A 27,458-nucleotide genomic window follows, 5' to 3' on the forward strand; every position below is an offset into this window, starting at 1 on the left:
CCCCTAGGGAAGGGAATTGGACATACAGCTCCACAGGGAGCCTCCCTCTAAGTACTTCCCTGTCAGCGGGAGAGCAGCAGGGGTGAGCCTGCAACAGAAGACACAGAGGTGCAAGATACAGGGAGAGACACGTGGAGACTCAGAGACGTGGAAAGATGGTAAGACAGAGACAGAGAAGAGAGTCAGAGACCACTAGAGACCATCAAGATGGAGATTTGGAGACAGTGAGCCAGACAGAAATGGGCAGAGATGGACAATGCTGGAGCAGGGCTTGGCCAGGGCTGGAGCCCGCGGGAAGGGGCAGCAGCTACCCCATGGCAGGGAGAAGTGGGAGGCAGGAGGTGAGGTGGCTAGGGCTTTAGGGAGGACCCACACCCTGGGCAGAAGGTGGGGGACATCTTGGTGAGATTTAGGTGAATAGCTTTAAAATAGCAACACCAGCTGCCATTTGACCGAGTGCTTAAGATGAGCCAGGCCCTTCCCTAGAGTGATCTCATTTCAACCTCAGGCAACTTTATGGAGGAGAGATGATTATTGTCCCCGTTTCCCAGATGAGGTAACTGAGGTCTCATCATGCGTTTGCGTTCAGCCCACAGCCATCCCCACCCCTGCTACGCCTCCTCCAGACAGAGGGGCTGGCCTACCATTTCCACAAGCAGAGCACAGAGGCCCAAGTTGGAAGAGGTGGAAGAGGTGAGGGGCTTCAAGCTTAGGGCTTCTCTGTGTTTAGGGGTAGGCCCAGGAGCCATGGCTGGGCTGTGGGTTGGCACACTAAAAGGTACAGCCTGGCTGAGTCACAGCACCCCCCTCGGGGCTGGCACTGGAGCCGTCCACCCCACACCTGTAGGCATGCCAATGAGGGCTGGCCGAGGCCATCTGCGGCCTGTGTACTGCCAGCAGCAGGGCGGGGGCAGGCGGGGGCGTCCTGCCTGGGTGCCCCCTGCTGGCCAGGCTTCCCACCCTGATGCCCCCAAGGAGGACCCTCCCCACCCACTCGAGGATCTGGAGGTGTTGCAGTTTGCCTCCTGCAGGGGATGAGGGTGCTCCTGGCTACAACACCTCCCCCTACTCCCCGCTGGACGCCCCCCTTCGGCAGAGCCGCCTGGAGAGATCACAGGCAGCCACATGAAAGGGAATTTTTCCCAGGCAGAGCTGGAGTTGAAAGCTGCCTCCTACCACCCCCGCCTGCCCCTGCTGTGCCAGGCCAGGCTGTTGAGCTCCTGGTGCTCTAAGGGAGCTTGTGACACTGGGAAGGGGTTGGGGGTCAGAGCCCCCACCCAATATGGGCTGCTTTTTCTCCTCCCAGGAACAATAGCAAGAGGCAGCTCATCTCGCCCAGCTCGCTGCCCACTCAGCTTCAGAAGTTGCCCCTTCCCTCATCCTGAAAGCCCTCACCCACCTGAAGCGAGGCCCCGACATTGTCAGGAAGTCCTTCCTCAAGTCTAGCCTCCATCTCAGCCAGGCTCAAAGCAGCTGGGTGGGAAGAAGGCCTCCACGTCAGGTGGATGATAGGTCTCATCCTGCAGGCCGGCCTCTGTGATATGCAGGGGTGGGGGCCATGCAGCTGTCACTCCTTCCTGTTCAGGCTGCCTTGGCGTAGACCATGTGGCTATGTGGTGATTTCCCCAGACATCTGGCCTCTGAGGTCGCAGACAACCTTGCGCCAACACATTTTCTGGGGGTGGAGAAAGTCGTACAAGAACCAAAGCCAAGGATCCCCCCAGGCCCCAGTCCAGCAGCCAGCCCTCAGGCCTGAAGAGGGGTATGTGGGGGTAGGGAGGCTTCTGCATGCATTCTGGGCACAGCCAGGTCCCCACAAACCTGGGCTAAACCTGCTCCCTGGGGTGTCACCGCAGCGGTTGGGGGAGCAGTAGACCCCTGCAAGAAAGAAACCGAACAGGCAGCTTGGGCCCTTCCTCCAGTACTGCGGGCTGCTCTGCACTGAACAGGCCCCGACGACTTTACGTAAATAGAGATGGTGGCCCCAAGTGAGTGAAGGTCCCCGGAGGTCCGGGTTCTGAGGCAGGGGGTACAACCGGGCAGACGAAATGTTCCAGTACCAGTCACTTTAACAGCACTTTCACCACGTCAGCCAGGCCGGCTGCTCCTGCTTGACCCCCTTCAGGTACCACAGGGCCTCAGTACCCAAGAGATCCCCACTCTAAATGTCCCCAAGCCATCCTTCTTTCTTCTCAAGGTGGCTCCAGACAACCCCTGCCCAGCGACAGCCCCCAAGCCAGCCCCCCAAACCGGAGAGCAAGAAGCCATCGGTGCTTCGTGACACAAACATGCATTCGTTTTATTCACAAAACAGCCTGGTTTCCTAAAACAATACAAACAGCATGTTCATCAGCAGGAAGCTGGCCGTGGGCAAGGGGGCCCCCCCAGGCACCCACACCCACCAGCAGGGGGCCACGCAAAGAAGCCCTTTCTTCTGTTGCCATCAGCGAGGCCAGAAAAAAAGGACTTATTTTCTCTAAGGGAAGTAGCCAGGATCGGAAATATTGAGACACGGGCTCCCCAGATCTCAATGGATAAAGGAACAGAACTTTCATTTTTGCAAAATCATCATTGTCGGGGTAGGGGGGATCCCATTCTGGGTACCGCGAGTGCAGCATGGCTGGCCTGGGCCCAGGGGTGGGTGGGCTGCTCCCTCCCCCTCTGTGAGCTCCTCGCCGCAGCTCTGCACATGTGGATGGATAGAGGGGCTTCTCGACGCGGCGCCATCCACATTCTCTTTATAAACGTGAGTGGATTCTCCAGGCAAACTATGCACTATTTCATGGTCGGAAAGAATCAAAGGAAGTTTAAATGAGGGTGGAGTTAAACTGTGCTAAATTACAGTAGTGCTTATTAGTAACTAGATTTCAAAAGGTTACAGAAAATTTACATTCTCTACACAAAAACTGCATCTCCTGCACAGACAACATCGACATCGACACAGGAAGGAAACTGATTGTCCATTCTTTGCCCAGGAAGTCTCGGTACTTTATAGATTCGTCTCTACCTCTTTTTTGTTGTTGTTCTTCCGAAAAAGCAGTTAAAATTTTTTTCCTTTTTCTTTTTATACTAGGGACGTGGAGATGTTAAAACGACAACAAAAAATATATATATAAAAACAGGAATGAAATCTGTGAGAGAATATTTTTGGTTCTAAAGACGGGTGCATCCGTTTGTCTTCGCCCGAATCCCTTGCCGGAGACCACACGAGCAGTGACATTGCACGGAGAGGGCAGCTTTGGGTTCCCGCCGCCGTCACTGAAACCACCGGAAGGCGGCTCCCGTCGGAAGCATCACCTTCTGGCGGGGGCGGGAGACAAAAACAAGGAGAGAGTTCAGTCAGGGTCCGGCGGGGCCTGATGCAAAGACGCTCCCCCGTGGACGGCCTCATGGCGGAGGGACGGGCATGGAGTAAAGGCAGCCACCCCGTGGAGTTCCTGCCATCCTGACCAGGCCAGAGAAGAAGCCTTGACCCGCTGGGCCGCTGGAGGGCCCGGAGCACCCTGAGGCCCCCTGAGCCACTGTGTCCAGGAACCCTCCTTCCAAACAGGAAGACCCATTCCCCTGGTCCAGAGGCTACAAGCGCCGAGTGGCTTTGGTGCATCTGGGGCTGTGTGCATGTTTCTGTCGAGGGAGCATGTAAGCATACGGACGTGTGTCTCAAGCGATGCCACGGTGTGTAGTGTGTCCGGAAGTGTGGTGGGGAGGAAGGGGATTTGCTGTGCACCTACAGTAAGACTGGGTACTGGGCAGGGCCGTGTGTGCGCTTGTGCGCGCATGTGTGTGTCCACACTAGATAAGAGGTGAGTGCCTCTGTGTGCATAGAGGTGTATTCTCTGGGCAGGAGAGCAGATATATGAGGTTTGGGGCTTGGGGGTGGGGAGTAGCCATGGCTGGGATGCCATTATTGTTTTCCAACCATTCTGAACATTTGCGTCCAGCCCACTCATAGAGGGGCGGGGCCGGGGCTGGGACAGCAGGCTGAAAAGATGCTTTTGTACCCAGGCCTGGCACCACAGCTAGGCTGCCACGGCTGGGGGCACAGGGACAAGCTCTGCCACGAGGGTGGAGAGAAAGAAAGCAGCTTGGGAACCCTTCTGCCTGCTCTAAGCCGATCATCCCATGGTGGACAGGCCTTGCCTACACCCCAAGATCACAGCAACCCCCTCACTCCAGGCCCGTAGGACCCGTGGCCATTACCTGTGTAGCCAGACTGACTGTGGGGCCCCAAGAAACCCCAAATCTGTCAACTGGATGTCTAGACGCAGGGTTCTTCCAGGCCTTAGAGCAGGGCAGTGAGCACGGGGGCCGCTCTATCCTTGGGTGGCCTTAGGGGAAAGGCCAGGCTCTGAAGGGGCAAGTGAAGGGCTTACCCCTCAAAGCCACATGGTCCACAGGAGAGAACCCCTCAAGTGGGACAAGGAAGAGGCCCCAGCATCCTAGGTTATGGACTGGAAACGTTAGAATATGTCTGAAAGTCAGCAACTTTGGACCTACATGGGAACATCAGTAGCTGGCCCAAAACTCCAGGAGGGGGTTCAGGATCCCCGGGCCTGGCTGGGAAGTGCTAGGCCCCCTCCTGGAACTTTATGCTGGCCTTGCAAACTACAACCTAATGAGATCTCAGGATGTGGCACTGACTTTTTTGGGCAGTGAACTGGTGTCTGGGAGCCTGCTCTAGAACCCGAGAGCCCAGGGACTGGCTGAGCAGCCCCCACTCGCCCAGGTAGGAAAAGCGGGTTTGGGGGGCTGGGGGGTGGGTTTGGACTGCCAGACAGACACAAGAGCCCACACACCTCCCTCTAAGGCGCCGTTACCTCCAGAGCAGCGGAAGGCTTCTTTTTGAGTTCCTCACATTTTCTGAATTTGCAAATCTGATGGCCAGTCTTTCGGTTCCTACAACTGCTGCACTGCTCGCAGTTGATGCGCCGTCGGCAGGGCGCGCACATGCCGCAGCGTTTCCGCTTCTTCTTGCCCGAGCTGATGGCCGAGGCCAGCTCTCCCTGCATGGGGTACTCGGCAAGGCCGGCCATGTGCAGCGCACTCTCGGCCAGGAACACGCCCGCCGGGGTCATGATGAAGAGGCCTGGGTTGATGGGGAAGGCGCCCAGGTAGGGGAAGTCGGACTGGCCATTGAGGGCTTCGGCACCCGCCACGGCCTCCATATCGGGCAGGCCGGCACCCGCCTCGCTCATCAGCGGAAGGTGCTCCTGCACCACGCGCTTCAGCATCTCCGTGGACTGCGCGAATTGCTGCAGCGTCAGCTGTCCCTCGGCTGCCAGCTCCGTGGCCCGCTCTGCCTTGCTCAGCAGGCTGGCCACAGCACCACTTTTGTGCTTTGAGGTAGGGTTGCTTTTGTCCACAGCCATGGCTGCCGCCAGGTCATGCCCATTGGCCAACAGGGAGGCGGCAGCCGCAGCGGCAGCAGCCTTTTCAGCAGACTCACTGCCCATCATGCTGCCACCACCGCCGCTGCCACCACTGCCCCCAAAGGAAGAGTAGTGGGAGAGAGGGCGGGAGCGGCGCAGACTCTTGTTGAGGGGTTCGCTGATGATGCCGCTCTTGTTCCGACGTTCTGGGGGTGGTGCATCATCCGCCACCGAGGCTGGGGTGGCAGTGGCCACCGCCGCGCTCTTGTCAGCCACTCCTGCCTTGGGGCCGCTGCTCCCGCTGCCATTGCTGTTGCTGCTGCTGCTGCCACCGCTGTCCTGGGGGCTACTGCCGAGGCTCGACATGGTGGGGCCGAGGCCCAGAGCCCGCTGCTGGGGGGGGCCTGCCAACTGCGGGGGGTCCACAGACGAGCACCGGGCCCTGCTGCCCACAACAGAGATGGCTGGGGGGCCCTGCTGCTCAGGGCAGGCACATGGTCAGGTGTCCACGTGGAAGGATCTTCACTCTATCGGGACAAGAGTATAGGGTCAGGGCAGCAGTAAACACTTCCTTCCCCAACGTCACGACCACTACCAACAACTGTACCCCCATGTAGTAACAACCACAAGCCCCACTGGGCATTTATTTAAGTGCCAGACCCAACATGGTTAGGTATTTTTTATTTGTACTACTTCAGTTCAGACTCACAAGCACCCTTTGAAGTAGTGGCTAGGAATACTCCGTTTTACATAAGGTTTAGAACTGAGCAGGGATCTACAGTTAATGAGCATCATGGTGGAAGCCCAGCCTGAATCCGTACAGCCTAGATCTGCAGCCACTTCTTCCTGGGCTGGGGTAGTAGGGAAGAGCTAGAGATGTTTATGAACCTCAGAGGGTTATAGAGTCACCTTCTGCTTCCTCATCTTCCTTCTGTGACCCATCTACAAAGAGGGGTTGGAACAGCCTCTGCAAAGCTTGAACGTATAGACCAGAAATCTGGGAAGCTGCTCCTAGGCCCTCATTTGGCAACTCCTAATACATACTGATTATCTATCTCAACGCTCTGACAAGTCCTGCAGGGAAAGTAAAGTGACTCTAACAGGGGTTACCAAATAGCGCACAGGATCCTTATTTCAAGGAGCATGTATCCTCTTGCTAGAGGGCAGGCAGCACTGTGCCAGAGGACAATCCTTCTCCTGTAAGAATGCGGGGACACACTGTGTACATATCGAACACACGATTCCTCCTCACTCTCAAACCACAGTCATCATTACCTCAGACCCCACTCTTGTCTCTACTCAGGCCTCCCTGCTGTGCTCCAGCCTGGCTCCCAGATGGGTCTGGGATGAGGTCCCAGTGAGAGCTCAGAGCTGGGGTAGGCTGTGGGCAGGAAGGGCCTCTGGCTGGTGCAGGCTGGGACGAGTGGGTGTGACCCTCCAGGGAGTAGAGCCTGTTCTTGGGCCACATCCATGTTTCAGAGGTGCCCCTTTCTAGGACAGAGCCTGCTCTGCTTAGGCCCCAGGGCTAAGGCTTATGAGCGAGCAGCCAGGCTCCTTGGGTCTGGGAGGAACTGTCCAGAAGGAATGGAGCGGCCGTTTCCTCATCAGCCCTGGCTCTTTCGCATCCCTTCCCTGTCTGCCTGCCTGCCGTGGCCCAGCAACCCCTGGGAGAAGGGCGGGAGGAGAGGGCCCAGCCTGAGCAGCTGGCGGCTCAAGGGGGAGGCGCACATCTGGCGGGGCCTGTCCCGCCCTAGGATTGGGGCCGGCACACATACATCTTTGTCCCCAGGCAACCCCACCATCCCCCAGTCACAGGACTCAGCCGGTCCTGGTCCCGGGAGGTCATCTAGTCCAACCCTCTGCACTTACACAGGGGGAAATTGAGGCCCTGAGCAGGCAGGGCTGCTAAGGAGTGGCCACAAGGAGGAGTGCGTATAGGAAAGGGAAAAGCTCTGGCTCCTGAGGAGTCGAAAATGGCAGGCGTCAGCAGACAGCCAGACGCTCCCTGCCTCTCCCCAGAGAGCACTGGCCCACGAACGCTCCTTCCTAGTGAAGGTAAATGGGTGGTAAGGAAGAGCTGGGCAAGCTGGCACATTCTACCAGGACAAACCCAGGAGGGCCTGGCAAGGTGTCCAGGCTGGGCTGGGGGTACCACAGAGATCAGAGTTGTAGTAAGAGGAAGGGGATGATGTATGCCCAAGGATAGCTGTGCTCTGTCCCACCTCCTGAGGGCTAAGCCCAGGCTGGCTCTTCAGGCCCTCGCTCAGAAATCAGTACCCCTCTGGGCATCAGTGACACCTGGCTAGGTGCTGGAGACCAGGGCCAGTGAGATCAGGGCTAGAGACTGTCACCCCAAATTAACTGCCCCTGCCCATCTGAGCTCAACTACCCTGCTCCGGAGCAAGCTCCAGCAGCCCCAGACATGGTGAGGGGAGAAGACAGAAGAAGGTAGGAGCCCTTGGGTTGGAGAGGTGGGGAGGGGAGCAGTCTGCGCCCTAGCCCCCCTGTGTGTCCCCGCCTCTGCGGCCTGCTGGCTGGTGGCAGAAATCGATAGCTGCATTAACGCTGCTCTTGCTCTACTCCCTCCCTCCCTCCTCCCAGCTTCAGGATCTGGCTCTGTGTACAGGGCGGGCAGGTCAATTAGAAGTCAGCTCCCTCCAACACGGGCCTGCGTTCAGGGCTGGCGCTCTGGCTGAGTCTCTCTGCTTTTGTCTCCATCCTGAGTCTCGTGGTAGGGACAAAACCTCATGTTCTGTTCATCTCTGGCCCTTTCTTTGAATTTCTCTGATCTTTCATTTTTCTGTCCTTCCTCAGGGATTACCCTCTCCCAGCCCCCCCCATGTCCTGGGACATGCTGAGCTATGGAGCAGACGACGTGATATGTCATCAAACAGGTGCTGCAGGCAGAACACTGATGTGTCAGCCACAGAAACTGAAGGTGGGGAGTACAGAAGGGGGACTGGCACACAGGTAATTCTGTCCCCAAACCCCGGAGTGGGTAGATACCAACATCTAGTTAGTCCCCAAGGCCTGGTCCCTAAGCTTGCTCCAAATCTGCCCCATACCTGGCTCATCTTCTCCTTTAGACCCTGGGAAAAGCTGATGCCCTGGTCCCAGTGGACCAATGACCACAGGGCTTGTTTGCCCTACTCACGGAAGGGGAGGACTTAAGACCTTCTCCCAGGCCCTAGTCCTTTACTGCAAGGCACACGGCAACCCCCTCCCAGGCTACGAAGGGCCTGGCAGTGCCCAGGCAGCAGGGGAGGAGCTGGGGCTGCGTTGAAGCGGAGCGGGAATGAGCGGGAGGGAAAGCTGGCGGGCAGGCGGGCGGCGGCGGGCGCATCCATCATCGGCCCTGCCAGGAACGCATCCAGCCCCCAAAAAGAAATACTGCGCCTGAGGAGGGACAACAAAGGGCTCCGTTTCATCAGCAATGCGGAGCCAGCGCCCCGCCGCCCCGCCAGCCGCGGTCAGCCCACAAAGGACCCCTTTGTCCATGCAGGAGCCGGGCCGGCCGGGAGCTGGGACCAGGGGCTGACGGGTGGGGACAGAGCCCAGAGGGAGGGGGATGAGGGGGGTGTGTGGGGGGGGTAACCCGTCATGGAGAGCTGGGGGGCAGAGGGGGACATGGGGGCAGAAGAACAGAGACAGGTGCTACGGGAGGATCATGAGACAGAGAACTTGAGGGGTGGGTCAGAGAAAGGGGGACTTGGAGAGGACAGGGCAAAGGGTCAAGGTTAGAAAACAGAGCTTCATGGGAAGCAGAAAATGGACGGACCCGGGCTCAGAGAGATCCAAGGCTCTTAGCCCAGCTTTGAAGACTTGAGGGTCTGACAGACATAGAAACAGCCCTGAGGGAGAGAATCCTACACTCGGGGACCTGAGGACCAAGAGAAAGCAGTTGGATATGCCCACAGCTCTGAAAGGGAGGCAGGGGTTGGGTGGTCCCCAGCCCACTCTGGCCCAGGCCCAGGGAAGCAGAGATAGATAGGAAGGAGGGCTGAGGGTCAATGGGTTCTTGGCCTCAGGGCCTGGCCTTGTGGCCCAACCTCCTAGGGGCTCTGGCTTACTGGCAAAACTGGGAAGAGAGGAAGTCAAAGCTGGGGCCACTCTCCTGCCACTGGGACCGCCCCCTGCCTCTACTCTCAGGCCCTAGCCAGCACCAGAAGACAGAGACCCACCCCACTTCAACTAGCTCCCAGTAACAAGTGACACCCAGGGTCTCTTAACTAACTCTATCAGGTAGCATTTATTGAGCACCTACTGTGTACCAGTCCCTGCACTCTTATGCTTTACATGTCTGCTCTCCTTCCGACTCCTCCCAGAAGCCAGCGGCCAGCAAAACAGAAATAATTAATTTGAGAGATGAAGAAATTGAGGCTCAAAGAGGTTCAAGCTGTCAGGCCAAGGTCAAGCAGCTGGTACCCAGGACCGTTAGAATTTGAACCCAGAATCTAAGTGTTAGTCACCCTGCTCTGGGATTACCTTTGCTCTCTACCTGTGCAACTGACAAAGTAGCCCAGGGCAAGGTGACCCAGCAATCCCAAGGCCGCCCTCACCCTCCAGGGTTGTTACCATGCCTGTCACCTCTACGTGGTTGTGGGGATGAGTTGTCACAGACCCCAGTGTCGTGTCTTCACCTGGGGGGCTTGGAGATGCCCAGGCAGGAACCTGGAATCCTGGGCTACTGACCTCATAATGCCAGCTGGCAATGAAGTCACCAGAGGTGATGATAATGCCCTCCCTCCACCCTGAGCTCCAGGTGAGCCAGGATTCATCCCCAGCAGGGCTCTGTCCTGAGGCCTTTGGGCCAGACTGCAATGGGGGAAGGGGCACTGGGGGGGAGGCATGACGCTGTCTGCACAGAGACATGCACACATCCCACTACCATTTACCCAAAAGCGGCCCCATGCCCTGTGGTACTGGGGAAACTGCAGGATACAGACCCAGCACGGCCCTGGAGGAGTACACAGGAGCTTGGCCAGTGGTCACATGAACCAATATGAAATGAGAGCAGGAAGGCAACCAAGTGGAGCACTGGAGGCCTTTCTGGAGGAAGGGACTGCTAGCCTGTGAGCTAAAGACAAGGGGAGGTTACCAAAGGGGACATGAGCCGGAAAACAGTTCTTAAGAAAAGGGGAAGAAGGGTCCCTGGCTCGTCGGTAGAGCATGCGGTACAGCATGTGACTCTTGATCTCAGGGTTGTGAGTTTGATCCCCCTGTTGGGGGGTAGAGTTTGCTTCAAAAAAAAAAAAAAAAAAAAAAAGAAAGAAGGAAGAGGGTGCGAGGTATGGTCGGGAGGTTGGCCGAGTCCCAACTGGGCAGGGCGCTGAGGCCAAGGGTAGGATTTTTTTTTAACAGCTTTACTGAGGTATAGTTTCTTTCTTTCTTTCTTTTCTTTTCTTTTTTTTTTTTTAAGTGTATTTATTTTGAGAGAGAGAGACCGAAAGACAGAGAGAAAGAGAGGGAGAGAATCCCAAGAAGGCTCCGATCTGTTAGCATGGAGCCTGACTTGGGACTCGAACCATCGAACTGTGAGATCATGACCTGAGCTGAAATCAAGATTTGGATGCTCAACCGACTGAGCCACCCAGGTGCCCCGCATAGTTTATAAACAATAAAATTCACCCATTTATTAGTGTACAATTCAATGATTTTTAATAAATTTACAGAGTTGCGCCACCACCACCACTGCCAAGGGCAAAGTCTGAGGGCAAGGCGCCCATCCTCTCTTGCTCCTTTGCTGGCTAGAATAGACTCCCAGCCGTCCTACCTGCTGACAGAAGGCTTCTTGGAGGAGGTTGCATTCCAGAGGGGCCTTCAGGACCCGGAGGCACTGGCCCAGTAGGGCCCACCATTCCGCCATCGTCTGGGCAGGCCAGCTTTGCAGACCTGCACACTCTGGCTCTTCACATTCTTCCCCACACTTCCATGTGCACTCCTGAAATCCCTGCTACACCCTCTTCATGTCCCCTCCACCAACTTTGGAGCTGGTCTTCTTGGCCTCCAGGGGAGGTAAGATGGACAGACAGACTGATGGTGGGCAAAGCAGTGGTGGTGAAGAGAACAGACCACAGGCTATGGTGGTTAACTTAGATGAGCTGAGCAAGCTGGGGGTTGGGGGGGGGAGGGCGGGATTGGGGGTGGCATCTCTGATTTCCATGATTCAGCCTAGGGAGTTTCCAGAGGGGAAAAAAAGCCCCACTCAGCCCCAAGGAGATGCACATGGAGACAGTGGTCTTGGAGGCTGGGAGAAATGCAGCCCTCGCTAGAGAGCACAGGGCACACATCCAGCTATAGGTGAAGACACATTCGAGCACACACTAACCACTGCTAACACCCAGCAGATGGCCTGGGGTAGGACATGTCCTCAGTACTACTAGAATTTCCTCAGGACTAATAACCCCCCAGACCAACTACCAAAGACAGCAGGGGGCTACAGTTCTGTTTCCCTGACTCCATACCCCTGACCCTCTTAGACCCCTTCACCTAGGGCAGGCACAAACCCCATTACGTGAAGAATGAAACATGCTAAAGAAGACCCCAGGAGTACACGGTACTTTACTCTCCTTTACAGAGTTCTCAAAAAACAGCTGGAGGAGGGGGTCAGCCCATTTCATGGACAAGAACACTGAGGCCCCAGGCAGGCAGTGTCCCCTGACCTGCAGCTCTAGGGAGTGATCTGGGACACTTCAGATAAAGACAAAGCCTTCCTTACCAGGTACCTCTGTCAGGCCAGGTTCCCTCCCTAGAAGAGCGGAAGGATCAGAAGAGTCCTTCCTCTCTGTGTGACCTTGGCATAAGGCCTCTGAGTCTGTTTCTCTGTCTATCACATGGAACCAGGAGGGTAATAGCTAATATGTTAAGGAACGAGGACTTCCCGTGTGCCAGACACTGTATTCCTTGTCTCACTGAATCTTCCTACACACCTTCTGAAGGAAGATGATTACTGCCCCATTTAGAGCGGGCAGTTCGGTAAACAGTTGTGATGTAGAGAAAGCAATGCCCTCTCCGTTTGGGACCCTCTGGATCTAGACTGACGTTTCCCAAACTAATGACCAAGCTGACACCGACCTGGGATCAGAGCCCACCCACTCACTCACTCAGGATCTCCCTCCCGCTGGGTAAGCCGAGGAAGGCTAGCTCAACATAAGTGGGCCAAGGAATTAGAGGAGGGGGATCTATCTTTCCAGGGCTTGTGTGTGGGGAGCAAGGGTGTTAACAGGACCATGTAGGGGATGAGAGTCCTAAAGTCTAGGTTTCTGGCTCCATCCTGTCTCTTCCTGTTGACTTGACCAAACCTCTTGCCTACACTGAGCCTCAGTCTCCCATCTGTAAAATGGAGAATGGATCTTATTCCTCACCCCAAACTGTAAAAAGTCACTATCCATGAGGGGCCCACAAGCAAAAAGGTAGAGAGACACAGAGAAAAGACTCTAGATAGTGACCCCCTCCCATCCTCTAAATCCCAGAGAACTTGAATCTGCCTGTGATGTGATTTGCAGATAGGGAAACTGAAGACTGGAGAGAAGGGTTTTGAATAGGTCATAGGGTTGAGAAAAAGCCCCACATATAAGACCTATTTGGGAGAGCAGCATCTAGCTCTTTCCCAATCCTATGTCCCCAGAAGACGTAATAGCAGACCCTAATAACGCACACTCACTCTACCAGGTACTGTGCTAAGCATTTTACACACATTTTCTCACTGAATTCTTTCTGTAACTCTTTAACTAGTATTGTCACCCATTTACAGGGTGAGACTCAGGGAAGTAAAGTCACCTGCCTAAGGTCACAAGGTCAATAAGTGGCAAAGCCAGGATTTGGAAACCAGGTCTGTGTGACCCCAAGGCCTGGCTCTCCAACACTGGCCAAGGGCTCTGAGGGACATGGAAGGAGGGATTATGGCTGGAGGATGAGGTCCAGTTCAGCCCAGCCTAGGGGAACCCCCTAGGTTTCCCATGGGTTCTGGGGGATGGCTCTCAGGCTCTGGGCAAACGTGTGAAGGCACTGTTGCAGAGAACTCTGCAGCTGTACCCTAAGGCCCAGGAAAAGACAGGGGAAGGGGCTGCGGGTGGGCCGGACGGGCCAGGCTAGGCCAGAGCTCCGGGCATTCCGGCGGCCTCCGCAGGAAGCAGAATGGGACGGAAACCGGCTCCTGCCTCCTCCCCCAGAATCCTGTGGGCAGCCCAGCCGGGCCGCACAGAGGCCCTCTTTGTGCCTGCCCCAACCCGCCACCCGCGGCTGGCCCAGGGTTTTGAGTTTCCTGGGGGGTGGGGGCCCTGTCACTGCTAAACCTCCAGCTACCTCCCCCTCTCAAGGGTGGTCACAGCAGTCCACAGCTGGCGGAGGAAGTGAGTGGATGGCCAGGACTACCCCAGAGACCCTGGGGGGCCTGGAGTCTGCCCACATCTCATTCCCCCAACACTTACACACCCTAACTGGGGGCTGGTGGTGGCCAGGGACCCAGAAACAGAACCTGAGAGGCCATCCCACCTGAGGCCGCCCTCTCTGCCAGAAGCCACCAAGTTCACCATGTGAACCCGGGACCTGCCCCCGTCACACTCCATCTTGGTGTTCTTGGGCCCAGGTTGGTCTACATAAAGAGGCTGACCAGGCTGGTAGGACAGTCCATCTGTCAACCACCATTTCCCACTCTCCAGGGGCTCCCTGGACACACAGAGCACATCAAGGGGGAGGCCTCAAGCTCACTTCAGCATTTCAGGGACAAATGCCTCCTGGGTGGTATAAATGTGCTCAAGGAACACTGGGCCCCAGGGAGTGAGCTCTGGCTGGAGTGCATATCGTGAAGAGCAGCACTATGGACCAGGATATCTGCATGTATCCACCTGGGAGGTGTGTCAGATACTGCGCGTGCTGTGTGCATGAGTGTGTGTGTCTGGGGACTCCGGGTGTGCCCAGGTGTGAGTGCACAGACTCAAGATGTCACTCTGTGGGTGTGAACACTGATGTATACATGAGGCTTATAAACCAGTGCAGGTGAATGTCTGTGACCGTGTTACCTCCTTGTGTGTACAAGTAGAGTGTGTGTTATCTACATCTGTGGATGTGAGCATACGCCTCAGTGTGCATGTGTGTACAGTATAGTGGTTTACGTGGCGGGTAGATGTTTGTGGGTTCTTCTGGCCCATGAGTGTCAACACACTGCCGCTGTGTGTATACCAGTGTGTTTGTGTGCATGTGCACACACGGAATTGTATCAGGGCCTCTAGGGGGTTCTGAGATGTGAATGTGGGGCCTGACTGGAATGGGGATGGTGCAGACAGGAACTGGTGCCAGGTGCTGGGGCCCCTATGGAAACAGGAAGCTACGCACAGGTGTGCTTGAGCTTTGGTGGGGGTTGGGTTCCACCCACGTTCAGTTTGTCCCCCTGAGAAACCAACCCAGGGTTCCACTAGCCGAAAGCCTGTCCCAGTCACGAGGGAGGCACCTTCCTTGCCTGTTGTTCAAGACTTAACAGCTCTGACCAGCGTCTTACCCAGCCTGCCTGGCCTGAGCGTGGAAAAAACTGGAAAACAAAAGCCCCCAGACCGCAGGCCCTCCCTGCAGAGGCGTGGGGGAGGCAGGCATGAGGCAGGAGGCTGAGGAGGAAGGAGGGAGGTGTCGCCGCAGCCCCGGAACACAAAAATAATGAGGCGAGAGGGGCCATGGGGCCGAGCCGGCTGGTTCCGGAGTCGCTATCTGACCTTGACAGATGCCACAGCTGGGCGCCTGGAGAGGAGCCGCCGCCACGGTGCTGCAGAACAGCCCCCACCCCCACCACCTCCCCCAGGCCAGGTCGATGGATGTCCAGGCAGGCCCAGCCACAACAGGCAGCCACTGCACCCGGTGGGAGAAGGAAGGCCTCAGAGTGCATCCCAGTTAGGGGGTGGGGGTGGAAGGTATGAAGGCAAGGGAGTGGGGGCAGGGCACTGTAGGCCACGGGAGGCAGCTATGTGGTCTCCTGAGGGCACCCTGGCCCTCAGGTGTGGCTATGTGTGTGAGAAACACAGAGCATGCTATTGTGCTTGTGTAGCTGTGAGTCTGAGTGGAAGGGAAGCAGAGTGTGACTGTGTGTGTGACAGAGACAAAGATCATACTTGTGTGTGTCCTTGGGGTCACACAAGGCTGGAGAGTGGGGCTAATGTCTCTGAAATGGGTGTGGCCAAATCACTCAGGGGTGGGCACTGATCCCTCCTCTGTCCCTGTCCAGAGCCACAGCTATCCTGGAGCCATGGTACAAGCCATGCTGGGGCTAAAGGAGGGAAGGAGGACAAAGAGAGCCACAGGCCCCACCACCACCAAGTTCTGTCACATGCACATGGAGCAGAGTTACCCCTGCGGCCCTCTCTGCCTAACCTCTTTCTCACTGTGGTGGGGACTTTAAGCATCGGTGATGGACACCCGGCTGGGCACCACCACTCTGGGGACACCAGTGAGGGGCTGGGGTGTGAGCTGCAAGAGGGGATGCTGGGCTGGAGGCGGATTAACAATTCCGAGCACTGGCTGCATAATTAAAAAATCATTACAGGCGGGCGGGCAGAGCTGAGTGTGAGCTCACGCTCAGAGCAGGCGGGGACACTGCCATGGCGCTCCCCCTCCCACTGCCTCCCCGAGGAAAAATCCCACCTGCTAATATAATTATGGAAAAACACAAGCACAGAAATTTGGTTTCAGCAAACAACGTGCCTGAGTGCCCAGGGCCTGCCTGGCCCTCAGCACAGCGAGCAGGCTGGTCACCCGTGCCCAGAGCTCATGGCAGTGAGGCAGGCCCTGCTGGGTCCATACTCCAGACCCTGACCTCCACCCTCCCAGAGCTCACAAGAGAGGGAAGTAGGGGATATAAAGCCCAGTTCCTCAAATCTCGAATCAGGAGAAGATTGGTCAGTCCTGATAATTTACAAACAGGGAAACTAAGGCTAAGGAATCTGCATTAGGTCACTGTGTTCCTGACAAAGCTGAGGGTTCCGCTGCAACACTTCAGGAGCTCAATACCCCGCCCTACCCCTTGCCCTGCATCTCCCAGCTTCCCTCTCATCAGCCACCCCCCCCACCACCCCCCCCCTCCAGCTCCGGCTCCTTCCACTCTTGCTGTGCTGAGCAGAGCGGCTCTGCCTGAAACTGAATGGCACTGTCCAACCATGTGCCCCAGCACCGACGGAAGCCTACCCTCGCCTGTACCCCACTGTGGGGGCGTGGGGAGCCCCAGCCTCCCAGTTCAGGGACAGGGCGTCCTGGGCTCGTCTGGGTTAAGCCAGGCGAGCCGAGCTGGCTCCCGCCCCGAGAAACGCGGCCAGCTCTGGGGCACAGGCCCCAGAACGGCAGGAACAGCCGCCATCACCTCGGGCCTGGAGCGGGCGGCGCGGGGAGGGGAGCCGGGCCTAATTAGTCGGCCTGGGACCCGGCCGGGCGCCGGGGCGGCAGACGCAGCAGCCAGAGCCGCGCAGGCACGTTCGCGGCCGGCCGGGAGGCGGCGGGGAGCCGGGAGGACGCGGCGCCCTGAGACGCTGTGGGACAGGCGGCCTGGGAAGGACCGGGCCAAGGAGATTCCGCACCGAGCAGGCCTGCCTCCCCTCATTCCTCGGTGCCACCAGGCGCAGCAATTAGAGGCTTTCAAAGTTTGTCCTTAATTGGTTTCATTTTTGCCTCATAAATGATTCATTGCCCCAGAGGTCTGCGAGGCGGGGGGAGTGGCAGGGGAAATTTGGGGAGGCTTTTGCCTGGAGCCAGGCCCCCTACCTGAGGCTGGGGAGGGTATGACAGGGGCTGGGGAAGCCTTGGGCAGGTGGGATCCTCCAGAAAAAATAAAAACCTAGGCCCTCTCCTTGGGGCACTAATTAGAAACTGTAACTCCTCTGCAGAGGAGAGCTCTGTGTCCAGGCCCAAAGCCACCGCAGCCGCTGGGGCCCCGAGAGCGAGAATAATAATGTAATGGTAACACAGTAACAGTGTCAACAATAATAATAACCATGGCGGGACACTTAAGGAGGCATGGAGCTAAGAACACATGCATTATTTCTTGTAACCACTCCCCCATCCCCAAGCTCTACCAGGCAGAAGTACCAAGATCCCCATTTCACAGATGAAGAAACTGAGGCTTGGAGAGATTAAGATCTGCCCTCTGACACTCTGATGCCAGAACTCCTCACTCCCCACTCTTGGGAGCACAGGGCTTAAGCCTGGATACTGGGAACACTGCCCGCCAAGTGGATCAGGAGCTGCAGGCCCCAGGGAAGTCAGGGAAGGTAGTGAGGCCCACACAAGGTCCCCAGGAGGGCACCAGCAGCCCCACACCCACCTGGGCCAGGTTAGCTCTGCCCCTCAAAAGGCTGTGTTCACCTTGGCTGAGCAACGTCCTCACAGAGCCTTAACTTGTCTGCCTACAAAATAGGAAAACAGCCCTATCCTATTTAGAGCTAACTCTGTGCTAGGCATGGGATACAGAGAGAGATGCCATGGACCCCACCCTCAAGGAGCTCCCAGTCTAGGGTGCTATATATGGCACCTATGGACAGATACACTCACAGGAATGTTTAACAGTCTGTGCAGAGAGCCCTGAACACTCAGCCAATGGTCTAACGAGCTGGAAGGCAGTACCATAGAGCTTCGTGGAGGGAAGGTGGGTTGAAGAAGCTTCTTCTCCCTTCTGACCCTATACCCAGCTTACACAGGATGCTCAGGGAATAGGTATGGCCTGCTTAAACCCAAGCCTCCAAGTCAGACCTTGAAGAAATTCAGTACAGACCACATCAGAGTGCTGTGGGATGCAAAGTGCCCAGCTCAGCCTGTCCATGATGGTCACTTTTATTCTGAACAACTATCAGGTGAGGCCTACACAATTAACTGCAGGTCCCATTTGGGTCGTGGGAACGTCCTGAGGGAACGTGCTAAACAAATCTGGGAGTGATGCTGTACGGAATGACTCCCCCTAGAGGGCCCCAGGGCTCTGGGCTGCAAGCTGTTGGCCCCTGGGTGCCCCACAAGTATCACCTCCTCTTGTGTTCTCCAGTTCCTCGGTCCAACCACATGCACCAGATTCCCTTCCAAAACCCTGTGGGCTTTCTCAGGCCCTGGCACCAGCACAGTCCCACTGGCTCCCTGTTCTCCCACCCGGCCTGGTGCCAAGGCCAGACACCTCAAGTGATTCTACCACCTTGTGCCTCACCACAGCACTCTGAGTGGCCTATGTGATCATCCCATTTAACAGATGAGGAAAGTATCTCAGAAAAGCTGAGGAACCTGCCCAAGCCACACAGCTTGGAAGAATGCAGGTCCAAACCTCTTGAAAGCCCAAGTTCCTCACCTTGCTGACCTCCTGCAAGTCAGTATCCCTGACCTGTCCTAACGGTCCATTTGGCTCTCATTCTCCTATTTTATAGATGGCTACCTCTTGCCCCAGCCCTTACCCTTCCATAGTCTGGACAAAGACTTTACTGAGCCCACACTCCTCTAGACACTAGAACTTGGTCAGGGGCCCTTGCCAGGAGGTACTAGAAATGGGGTCTCTTTGGGGCGCCTGGGTGGCGCAGTCGGTTAAGCGTCCGACTTCAGCCAGGTCACGATCTCCCGGTCCGTGAGTTCGAGCCCCGCGTCGGGTTCTGGGCTGATGGCTCAGAGCCTGGAGCCTGTTTCTGATTCTGTGTCTCCCTCTCTCTCTGCCCCTCCCCCGTTCATGCTCTGTCTCTCTCTGTCCCAAAGAAATAAATAAACGTTAAAAAAAATTAAAAAAAAAAAAAAAGAAATGGGGTCTCTATGTACCAAAGGGAGCCCTGGGGCATGAGACTCCTGCCTCAGCCAGCTAGGTCATCTTGAGGATTAGGTAGGGTGGTGGAGGAAGCCCCTACATGCACACACAGGGCAACGTACATGTCTGATAGTGGGGGTCGGGGCAGGAGACACAACAGGACCAGGGGAGCCAGGGTTGGGGGCTGGCCACGTTCTCTGGCCCTCTCCTTAGGGAACAGAGCCAACTTTAAGGCCCCTGTCACTTGGAACTTGGAAGGGGGCTGCCCGTGGAAGTATTCCTCCCCTGGGAAGAAGCCTAAGCTTTATACACCCCCTAAGCCATCCTGCTGGAGGACAGAGCTTAAAAGATGGGCAAGTCACATCCTCTCTGGGCCTCAGTTACTCCATCTGCACAATGGATCTATAATGTCCCTTGAACCCTTTAGAAAAGCCTTTGGGTATAGGTTTAGAGGTTTTGAGAAAAGAGATTTATAAGAAGTGGACAAAACATTCAGCTGTCTATGCTGGCTATGGACACTTGAGACACTGGGATTGGTATACAGAAGCTTGACAATGGCTTGTTGAACATGCTAACAAGTGGCAGAGTTCTCAGGATGCCCAAGTTCATCTAGCACGTCCAGTCAACACACACTTTCCAGGTGCCAACACTGGGTGAGGATACTAGTCTGCCTCTTCCTCCTCACTGTGCTTCTGCCTGCACCAGGACTGCCCAATCAGGTCACTGGGGTCCCTCTCCCCAGCCTGCCCAGGAAGCTGCACGTCTCAGGCGGGTCAGCACTGACGTCAGTAGGACTGGCTGGGCGTGGAGCCTGCCACCTCCGGAACCACCAATTAATTAACTTTTTCAAATTAATTTCCCAAGCAAAATTCCATAATTACATCTATCTGCATCAGCCTGAACTGGGCAGGCAAGAGGACCCCGCAACGAGATCGAACGTGGGGTGAGGGATGACCGTACCAGCCCCAGGACCAGTGCAGGGAGGTGCTGGGGGTTGAGTTTCACCCAGCGAAGCAATTGCCTGATGTCCTTATGGATGCTGTCTGGAAGGGGAGGAAGCTAGAAAGCCAGAGCTCCCTGGTCAGGACGGGGGGGCGCTCAGGGAGACTCACACCTGCCCAGCTCATCCTGCTCCCCCATCCCCCACCCCATGCCCCCAAACCACAGTGGGTCTTGGCAGGGCCCAGTAGCAGCACAGGCACTGCGAGGTTGAGGAGGCCGCGGCTGCAGCGTTCTAATTTCCCAAAGGGGCTGAGATTAATTAGCTCACACACAGGCGCAGAGAGGAAGAGGAGAGTGGGAGCAGGGGCGGGTAGCATCAGGCGAAGAGCTGGCTGGCGCCCCTCCCTGCCCGCCCGGCAGGCAGGCAGGCAGGCAGGCAGGGAGGCGGGCGGGCGGGCAGGCGGGCGGCCTTGACAGCCTGGGTGCTCTGAAGGTCAGTGGCCAAGCCGGCTGAGCCAGCAGACTGGCACTGTCTCCTTCCCAGAATCCCTGAGACCAAGGATGGGCGGGGGACAGCAACCAGGAGGACAGCTCGGGGTATTTGTCAGGGTTCCACTGTCACTACCATCGACAGAGTCTGTGCCAGGTGCTCTGTCCACACTTTGTTTTATCCTCACAGTAGTAACCCAGAAGTAAGCACCAAGGTTCACCCATTTCACAGATGAAGACACTGAGGCTCAGACTTGAGGCGCCTGGGTGGCTCAGTCGGTTAAGTGCCTGACTTCGGCTCAGGTCATGATCTCACGGTCCGTGAGTTCAAGCCCCGCGTCGGGCTCTGTGCTGACAGCTCAGAGCCTGGAGCCTGCTTCAGATTCTGCGTCTCCCTCTCTCTCTGACCCTTCCCTGTTCAGGCTCTATCTCTCTCTGTCTCAAAAATAAATAAACATTAAAAAAAATTTTTTTTTAATAAAAAATAAAAAAAATAAAATCCAGGCTTGCCCAATTCTAGAGCCTGCCTTGTTCCTCCTGGATCCGGTGGCCAGTGTGAGGGCTACAGGAACACTGGGCCTGGGGGACCTGGGAACACCAGCTGAAGGCATGTGGGTGTGTGTCTGACTGACTTACCCCTCCCCCAGAGAACGTGTTCAGCAGACTGTCTGTCATTTCACAGATGTAGAAACTGAGACCAGAAAGGGGAAGTGACTTGCCACATAGCCCAGGACCCTAAACCCAGAGAATCTCCTCCTCCATCTGAAGCCAATACCAACTTCCAGAACAAAAACCTGACTCAGTGACCTCTACTGAGTCCTGACCTAGGGCCACACTGTGCCTGGTGCTCTCGCTGGCTAACTGGCACACTGACTGGGGGGTGGGGGGTCACTGCTCTGGCTGCCCCTGTGTACAGAATTAGATATCTCTAACTCAAGGGCACTTTCTCGACTACTCCATGCAGGGCTCCCTAGAAGGGAAAGGAGCCCCCAGGAAGGTGGGAGGTTGGGGGATGCAGGAGGTATGTGACCCTGACCAGGACTCCAGGCGGCTCCCACAAGCACAGCAATTGAGTTTCCCAGAACTTGTGTGCAAGGATATCCCCGAAACCGTAAGAGGTACCAATCTGCTCCCCGGTGCATCCCCTGGTCTTCTACCCCAGTCCCAGTGAATCACAACCCTTGCAGAAGCCAGAGTCAACAGGGCTCACCCTTCCCAGGCCTAAGGAGTCAGCAGTCCCAAGGCCCTTGTGTCCAAACCTGGGGAGTGCCCTGAGATAGCAGAGGGCCCTAGGACAGTCATGGAGCTGGGCACAGGTGGGGAAGAGGATGGCCCAACCAGAAACATTACTTGTCATGTGATTATGGGGATGGGTAGGACCCCCCCTGCCCTGAAGCACAGTTTCAGACCATGAAAGTGTCCAAGTGGGCTTGGGATCGGGCTTCTTCTCCCAATCTACAGCTCACATTCTAGATGGCCTCAGAGAAGTTGCTTGACCTTGCTCAGCCCATTCCACGGTCTGTAAAGCGCACAGGATGACAGCCCCACCCTCGTCAGGGTCCTAGAGAGGACAGAAGTTCTCAGTTGCAGGGCCAGCATACAGAAGGTGCTCAACAAATGACAGCTGTATTATTTTTACTGCCATCATCAGCCAGTACAAGAGCGTCAAGAACAGCTCAAGCCAGGAGTGCTGGGTAACCTAGGTTGTGGCCCCAGTTCTGTCACTGTTTGCCTTTGAATCTGAGCCAATCCCTTGTGCTTCAGTTCTCCAGCCCCATGGAGATCATTTCTCCCCTGCCCTCTTACCTGAAGGAACAAAGAGACATGAACATTGGTAGAGGTCTGAAGTCTATAGAGAGGGCAGCACTCAGCTGTCCAGGCCTGCATTGCCTTTTCTGGCCACAGGAAGAACACATCTATACTTCCTGCCAACCTTTCCTCCTCCCTCCCTGGGCCCCCAGCCCGGCCTGCTCTATGTCAGCACTTCTGTCTCCAGTGGTCCCAACAGTGCATTCACACAGGTGTCTGCCAAGCCCCTCACCACCCTGCAAAGAACCTATTTGCCACCTGTAAGTCCCTGCTGAGTCTAACTTGTGGCCTTGTTGTGTACTGGTGGGTTGGGGAACTGAGAATGCATAGACTCATATCTATTCAATCCATAGAAGTCGATCTATGGTTGACTCTGCTTCCTCCCATGTTGTAAAGCCCCCAGGGATGTCCAGACACCCAAGGACCCCACATTCCTCTCCCTGGGTCCAACCCATTCCCATGCCTCCCCCTCCCTGTGGCCCCAAGGTCAGCCTCTACACTCCCACACCTTAGCGTTCCCTGAGAACAGCCCTAAAGAAGGCTGAATCCAAGATAGTCTAATTAAGGAGTCCTTGTGATGGGGTACCACTCCCAGGAAAATGCCAGCTTTGGTGGAGCAGTCAGTTCGGGAGGAGGTCTGGATTCACCTGGAGATCCAGGTGAGACATAGTGAGAACCACACCCCACTATCTATTTCAGGTCTCATAGCTTTGAGACACAGAGATAAGGTTCATACTCATTTTATAGGTGGCAAAAGTGAGGTCAGAGTGGCCCATGATTGCAAAGCAGGCAGTGACCAAGCCAAGTTTGGAGCCCAGGCCTGTCCCACTCGAGTCCATGGCTCAGGGGACATCCAATCCTCCTGACTGACCATTGCTGTTTGTTTACTTCAGAATGCCTGGGCCCCTCCTTCCCTCCCTGACCACTGTCTAGGCCTTTATGAGGGCGATCTGTGTGGTCAGGAGATGGGAGCTAGCCTGGGCCCAAGACCTTACAACCACCTTCCTCTTGACCCCTTCTGGGCTCTCTCAACCTTGTAGAGCCAGAATGATCTGTAGTCTGGGTGCTGGCTGATTGTGTCTAAAGCCCTTCATGACCATGAAGTCAGACCCATCAGACTCAATTCTCTAATCTGAAAACAGGTGTTTTTCAGTATATGAAAAACAGACATGCCCCCAGTTCTGCCCAGTCCAGGGAAGGCAAGCCCTAGACCCAATGCACAGCAGAAACTTACAGGCTCCTTGAGGGCATCCCTCCAATCCAGCAGCCCAGCCGCTCCTGGTATTCAGGTCAACTCTGTACCCATTTTGTAGGCCAGTAGACTAAGAACCAGGAAATTTGTCTGAATTCTAAATCTCAGGGTACCAGTTGCAAGGTGGGGGAGATGATGAGATTTGGGAGCCAAAAGAACTGAGGAAAGCGGGTGCCAGAGTGAGCAGGCAGGCTCCTGGGGCACAGCTCACTAGAACAAGGGGGTCTCTTCCCCCAATTTCTGGTACCCCCAAACTCCCAAGGACCTGCCCGCTGAGTGGGGCAGCAGCTGGCCACTCGGCATTCCCAGGAAAACATATCTTCCACAGCTTTTCTTTTCCAGGTCTTTCCTCTTCCTGGCTACCTCTGTATCTCTCCCCCATTTGTACCCAACCTGCTCTACCGGGGTCAGACTTCATCCTGGAGGTCAGGGTGGGTTTAACATTTCCAAGCCTGACACTTGGGCCTCTTCCCCTAGAGAAAGCCAAGCCAGCCTGGGGGATGGGAGAAAACACCTCCCTTCTCACACCTACCTTACAGAACTCAGGTGACTCTACATTGGCCAATGGTCATTTGGGTAAGTGGTGCCCCAACTGTATCATGTGTGTTTGCATGTGTGTGTGTACACATGTGTGGGCACACATGCCAGGTTCTGTTGTGTCAGTGCTCCTGGCCCGATTCTATGGGACCATGTGGTTGTGGGCTGTGTCCTGAAGATGGAGCAGACATACAACTTCACTGCAGCGGTGTCTGGGGTCCTCCCAAGGGTACAGCACGCCCACGTGTGACTACCTATGTGCCAACATGTGTACATGCCAGAAGCCAGGGCTGTGACTGTAAGCGTCCACAGATTAGGTGACCAGGACCGCACTGTGTGCATTGGTTGTATGTGCTGGGTCCTGTGGAACTACGTGTGCTGAGTGAAATGTGTCTGTCCCAAGCGTGTGCCCCTGGGTGTGCCGTGTGAGGAGTGCGTGAGTGCGCTCTGCCTGCAAGGCCGCAGGGCCTCGTGGGGCTGCTAGGGATGGGGTGACTCACGTCTCCTGAGCTCATCCTGCCGCCTGCCTGCCCGCCCAGCTCACCCTGCTCTGCTAGGCTCATGGCCGCCAGCACAAGAGTGGGGGGGGGGGGTGGGAGGCAAGGTGGGGGGAGGCATGGTGGGGGGAGGCGCAGGCAGACACGGCAGGGAGGCTGGCTTGATAAATAACCTGCCTCTTCCCCAGGCCTCAGAGAATGGGAGGCTGCACCACAGGGAGAAGGGGGGAGTAGGGGGAGGCCGCCCTGGCCCCCTAGGCTCCGGCTGCCCTGGCCCCCACAGCCCAGGCTGCGGCTCCGGTTCCTGTTTCATCGAAACCTGAGCTGGGAAAAGCCTATCGGGTCATCTTGCCTGTCCCGCCGGCCGCCAGGCCCAGGCAAGCTGCCCCTCAGGGGACAAGCCCGCAGCCTGGCCGCCCAGCCAGTGGGTGGGTGGGTGGGGGGAGGATATTTCTGTCCAGACTAAATGCAGCTCCAGGCCTCTGTCTGTCCCCCCACTGACAGCTGCTCCCAGGGGCCCCCTGGCTCTGCAGGACTAAATATAGTCCCCCCACCCCAGCAAACCCCCAATGTTCACCTCTTCCCCATTGGCCCCACCCACATGAGGGTAGAGAGAAGGCTGGGGAGCCCACCGTGTGATCTTGGGCCAGTGTAGCCCCCTGTCTGAGTTCTCAGATATGAAACATCAAGTATTACTCAACTCTAGGCCCTAACATGCCTAATAGGCACTACTGGAGAGCAGACCCCAAAGGGGACTAAATTGGGGTCTCTGTCCAGGGAAAGAAGGGCCAAGTTCCCCTCATCCAAGTGACTCCAACCTGCTTTCGCAAAAGAATGTCTGGGGGAAGACCCTCCCCAGCACCCCAAGTACCTGTAGGCTTATAAACATGGCCCCTTCCACCCAGCCTGTTCCTTGCCCAGACTGGGCAATACCAGGCTCCTCCAATCTGCCCCAGCCGGACCCTGGCCAGGAAACAAGTTGTGCCAGGCTTGGGGGCAGGGGGGTTGGTGGCGGGGGTACATGGGAGCATAACAGCTGCTATTTCCTGGAGGCCAGAGTCGGGCACAACCCGGATTCCTGCCTGGCTCCACACTTCACCAGACAGCTTCTCCCAGGCTCCAACACTCAACATGGCACCCCCTTCCCCAGTGTCAGCACCATAACAGACCCTAGCAAGGGTCATAGTCTCACTGCACTGGTACCGGCAGGAAGACAGTGCCTGACATACCTTCTGGTTTGGGGCTGGGGAAAACAGTGGTCTCTGCAGGGTTCAACAGGCGAGGGAGGCACCCCCACCTTCCCTCCCTGCCTGCCTGCCCACCCGGCTGCTTCCCCCAGCCCCACACGCACCAAATTCCCCACATGCCTGTCTGTCTCTGACAGCTCGCACAAATACTTGGCTGCACGGGCACCCGCTGTTCTGAGCCCACTGCGCCTCCTCCCCTGCCTTCCCCGGGGGGCTCTGCAGACACAGCCAGGGATGGGAGGTGGCCAGAGCCAAGAAGCTTGGTGGGCAGTGTGTGTGTGTGTGTGTGTGTGTGTGTGTGTGTGTGTGTGTGTGTGTGTGTGTTGGGGGGGGTGGGTGAGGCAAAGGCAGGGGGGACCAGTCTCAATTCCAAAGCACTTCCCCCAGGCCCCAAGCCTGGGGTACACAGGGACCTGGGAGGCCACTGTGAGCCAGCTCTGGCTGGGCGGCAGCTGCTGACGCCCCCACTGCCCCCCGGAACCTCCCAGGAGGACCTTCCGGAGGCCTCCCACTTGCCTCAGCCGATGAAACAGCATCTGCCACCCCCGCGGCGGCAGCTCAGGACAGGGCGGAGGGCACCACGAGGCCCCTGGGGAAGGCTTTGAAATCTGGACTATGGCCCGGCCCCTCCTGGCAGCCCTGGCCCTCCCACCACAGGCCCAGTTTCAGAGCATGGTGGGGGGTGCGTTCCAGCCCTCCCGCAGTGCGAGGGGCACACCCGCCTAGCTGCCAGGCCAGGGACATCTCCACTCAGACTGGCTGGGGGGCTTTGTTTGCCCCCATCTACTCGCCTTCCTGCTTGCCTTGCCTCCCTCCCAGGAGACCGGTGGAGGAAACGCTTCCTGAGAACGGCTGGGATTTTCCGCTGGACATTGCCTTGCTGGCAGGCTCCTTATCTCCCCCCTACCTCATTCCTTCTCCTAGAGCCACCCCTTCAGCCAAATCATACTCCCGCCCCATGTCTGCAGCCAAAGAGACCCCCGCCCTGCCCCACCACTCTGCTACTTGCCTCAGCATTCTCAGTATGCACCTCATCCAGCACATACCCAGGTAGAGTTGACAGTGAATAAGACCTCATTGAATAACATCCTCCATTTTGCAGATGGGTATACTGAGGTCAAGAGAGAGCCCAGTGACCTAAGCCTCCCATCCAGTGCTCTTCCTTTTACCACCCACCACACTTTCTGCCCCAGGAACCAATTCAGCACCAATTCAGACTATAGGAGGCATTAGGGTGACTGACTCCAAGCAGAACTTCTCAATGCTCCGGGTCCAAACGCCCAGCTGGCTATTCCAAGCTGGTCTCCCAACACTCTCGAAGCATCATGGTGATCTTGAAAAGAGCCCCAAATTCATTGCCTTTGTGACGTTAGACTCTGGGGTAGAGCCTCCTCTCCCCATTGCACAGATGGGGCTGCTGAGGCCCCCAGGGGAGGGGGGAGCTGCAGGCGGCCATGAATCAGAGGGGGAGCTGGGAAGCCGCCCGGCCCTGCCGGCTGTCGCTGGAAGCAACAGCCGGCATTTCCTCCTCACACTGGTGCCTCGGGAAGCGTGGGCAGCAGGCGGGTGGGCAGC

At 56.6% G+C, this 27,458-nt stretch overlaps 1 protein-coding gene and 1 long non-coding RNA gene across 5 annotated transcripts in view; one reads left to right on the top strand and one right to left on the bottom strand.

The window, feature by feature from the left end:
- Positions 1-2,274: 2,274 nt before the first annotated feature.
- The window catches only part of CXXC5 (CXXC finger protein 5), a 35,257-nt gene continuing 10,073 nt past the window's right edge, over positions 2,275-27,458 (bottom strand). For 2 of the 4 annotated variants that reach the window (XM_086702824.1, XM_086702825.1), the window contains exons 2-3: positions 4,818-5,896; positions 2,275-3,300 (exon numbers count right to left, since the gene is read on the bottom strand). In XM_086702824.1, the coding sequence (XP_086558950.1) occupies positions 3,256-3,300; positions 4,818-5,735 (963 nt within the window). In that variant the 5' untranslated portion in view covers positions 5,736-5,896 and the 3' untranslated portion in view covers positions 2,275-3,255. Of the gene's footprint in view, positions 3,301-4,796; positions 5,897-9,956; positions 10,119-27,458 lie in introns of those variants that run through there. The other 2 variants (XM_086702826.1, XM_086702827.1) reach the window with 2 other exon arrangements.
- Positions 7,972-11,015, top strand: LOC147584429 (uncharacterized). The gene is made up of 2 exons (XR_015249625.1): positions 7,972-8,339; positions 10,789-11,015. It is a non-coding gene; the product is annotated as an uncharacterized LOC147584429 (long non-coding RNA).

The sequence above is a fragment of the Puma concolor genome, chromosome A1, assembly GCF_028749965.1.
Source record: "Puma concolor isolate L17-30 chromosome A1, mPumCon1.1.hap2, whole genome shotgun sequence".
NCBI classification, from domain to species: domain Eukaryota; kingdom Metazoa; phylum Chordata; class Mammalia; order Carnivora; family Felidae; genus Puma; species Puma concolor.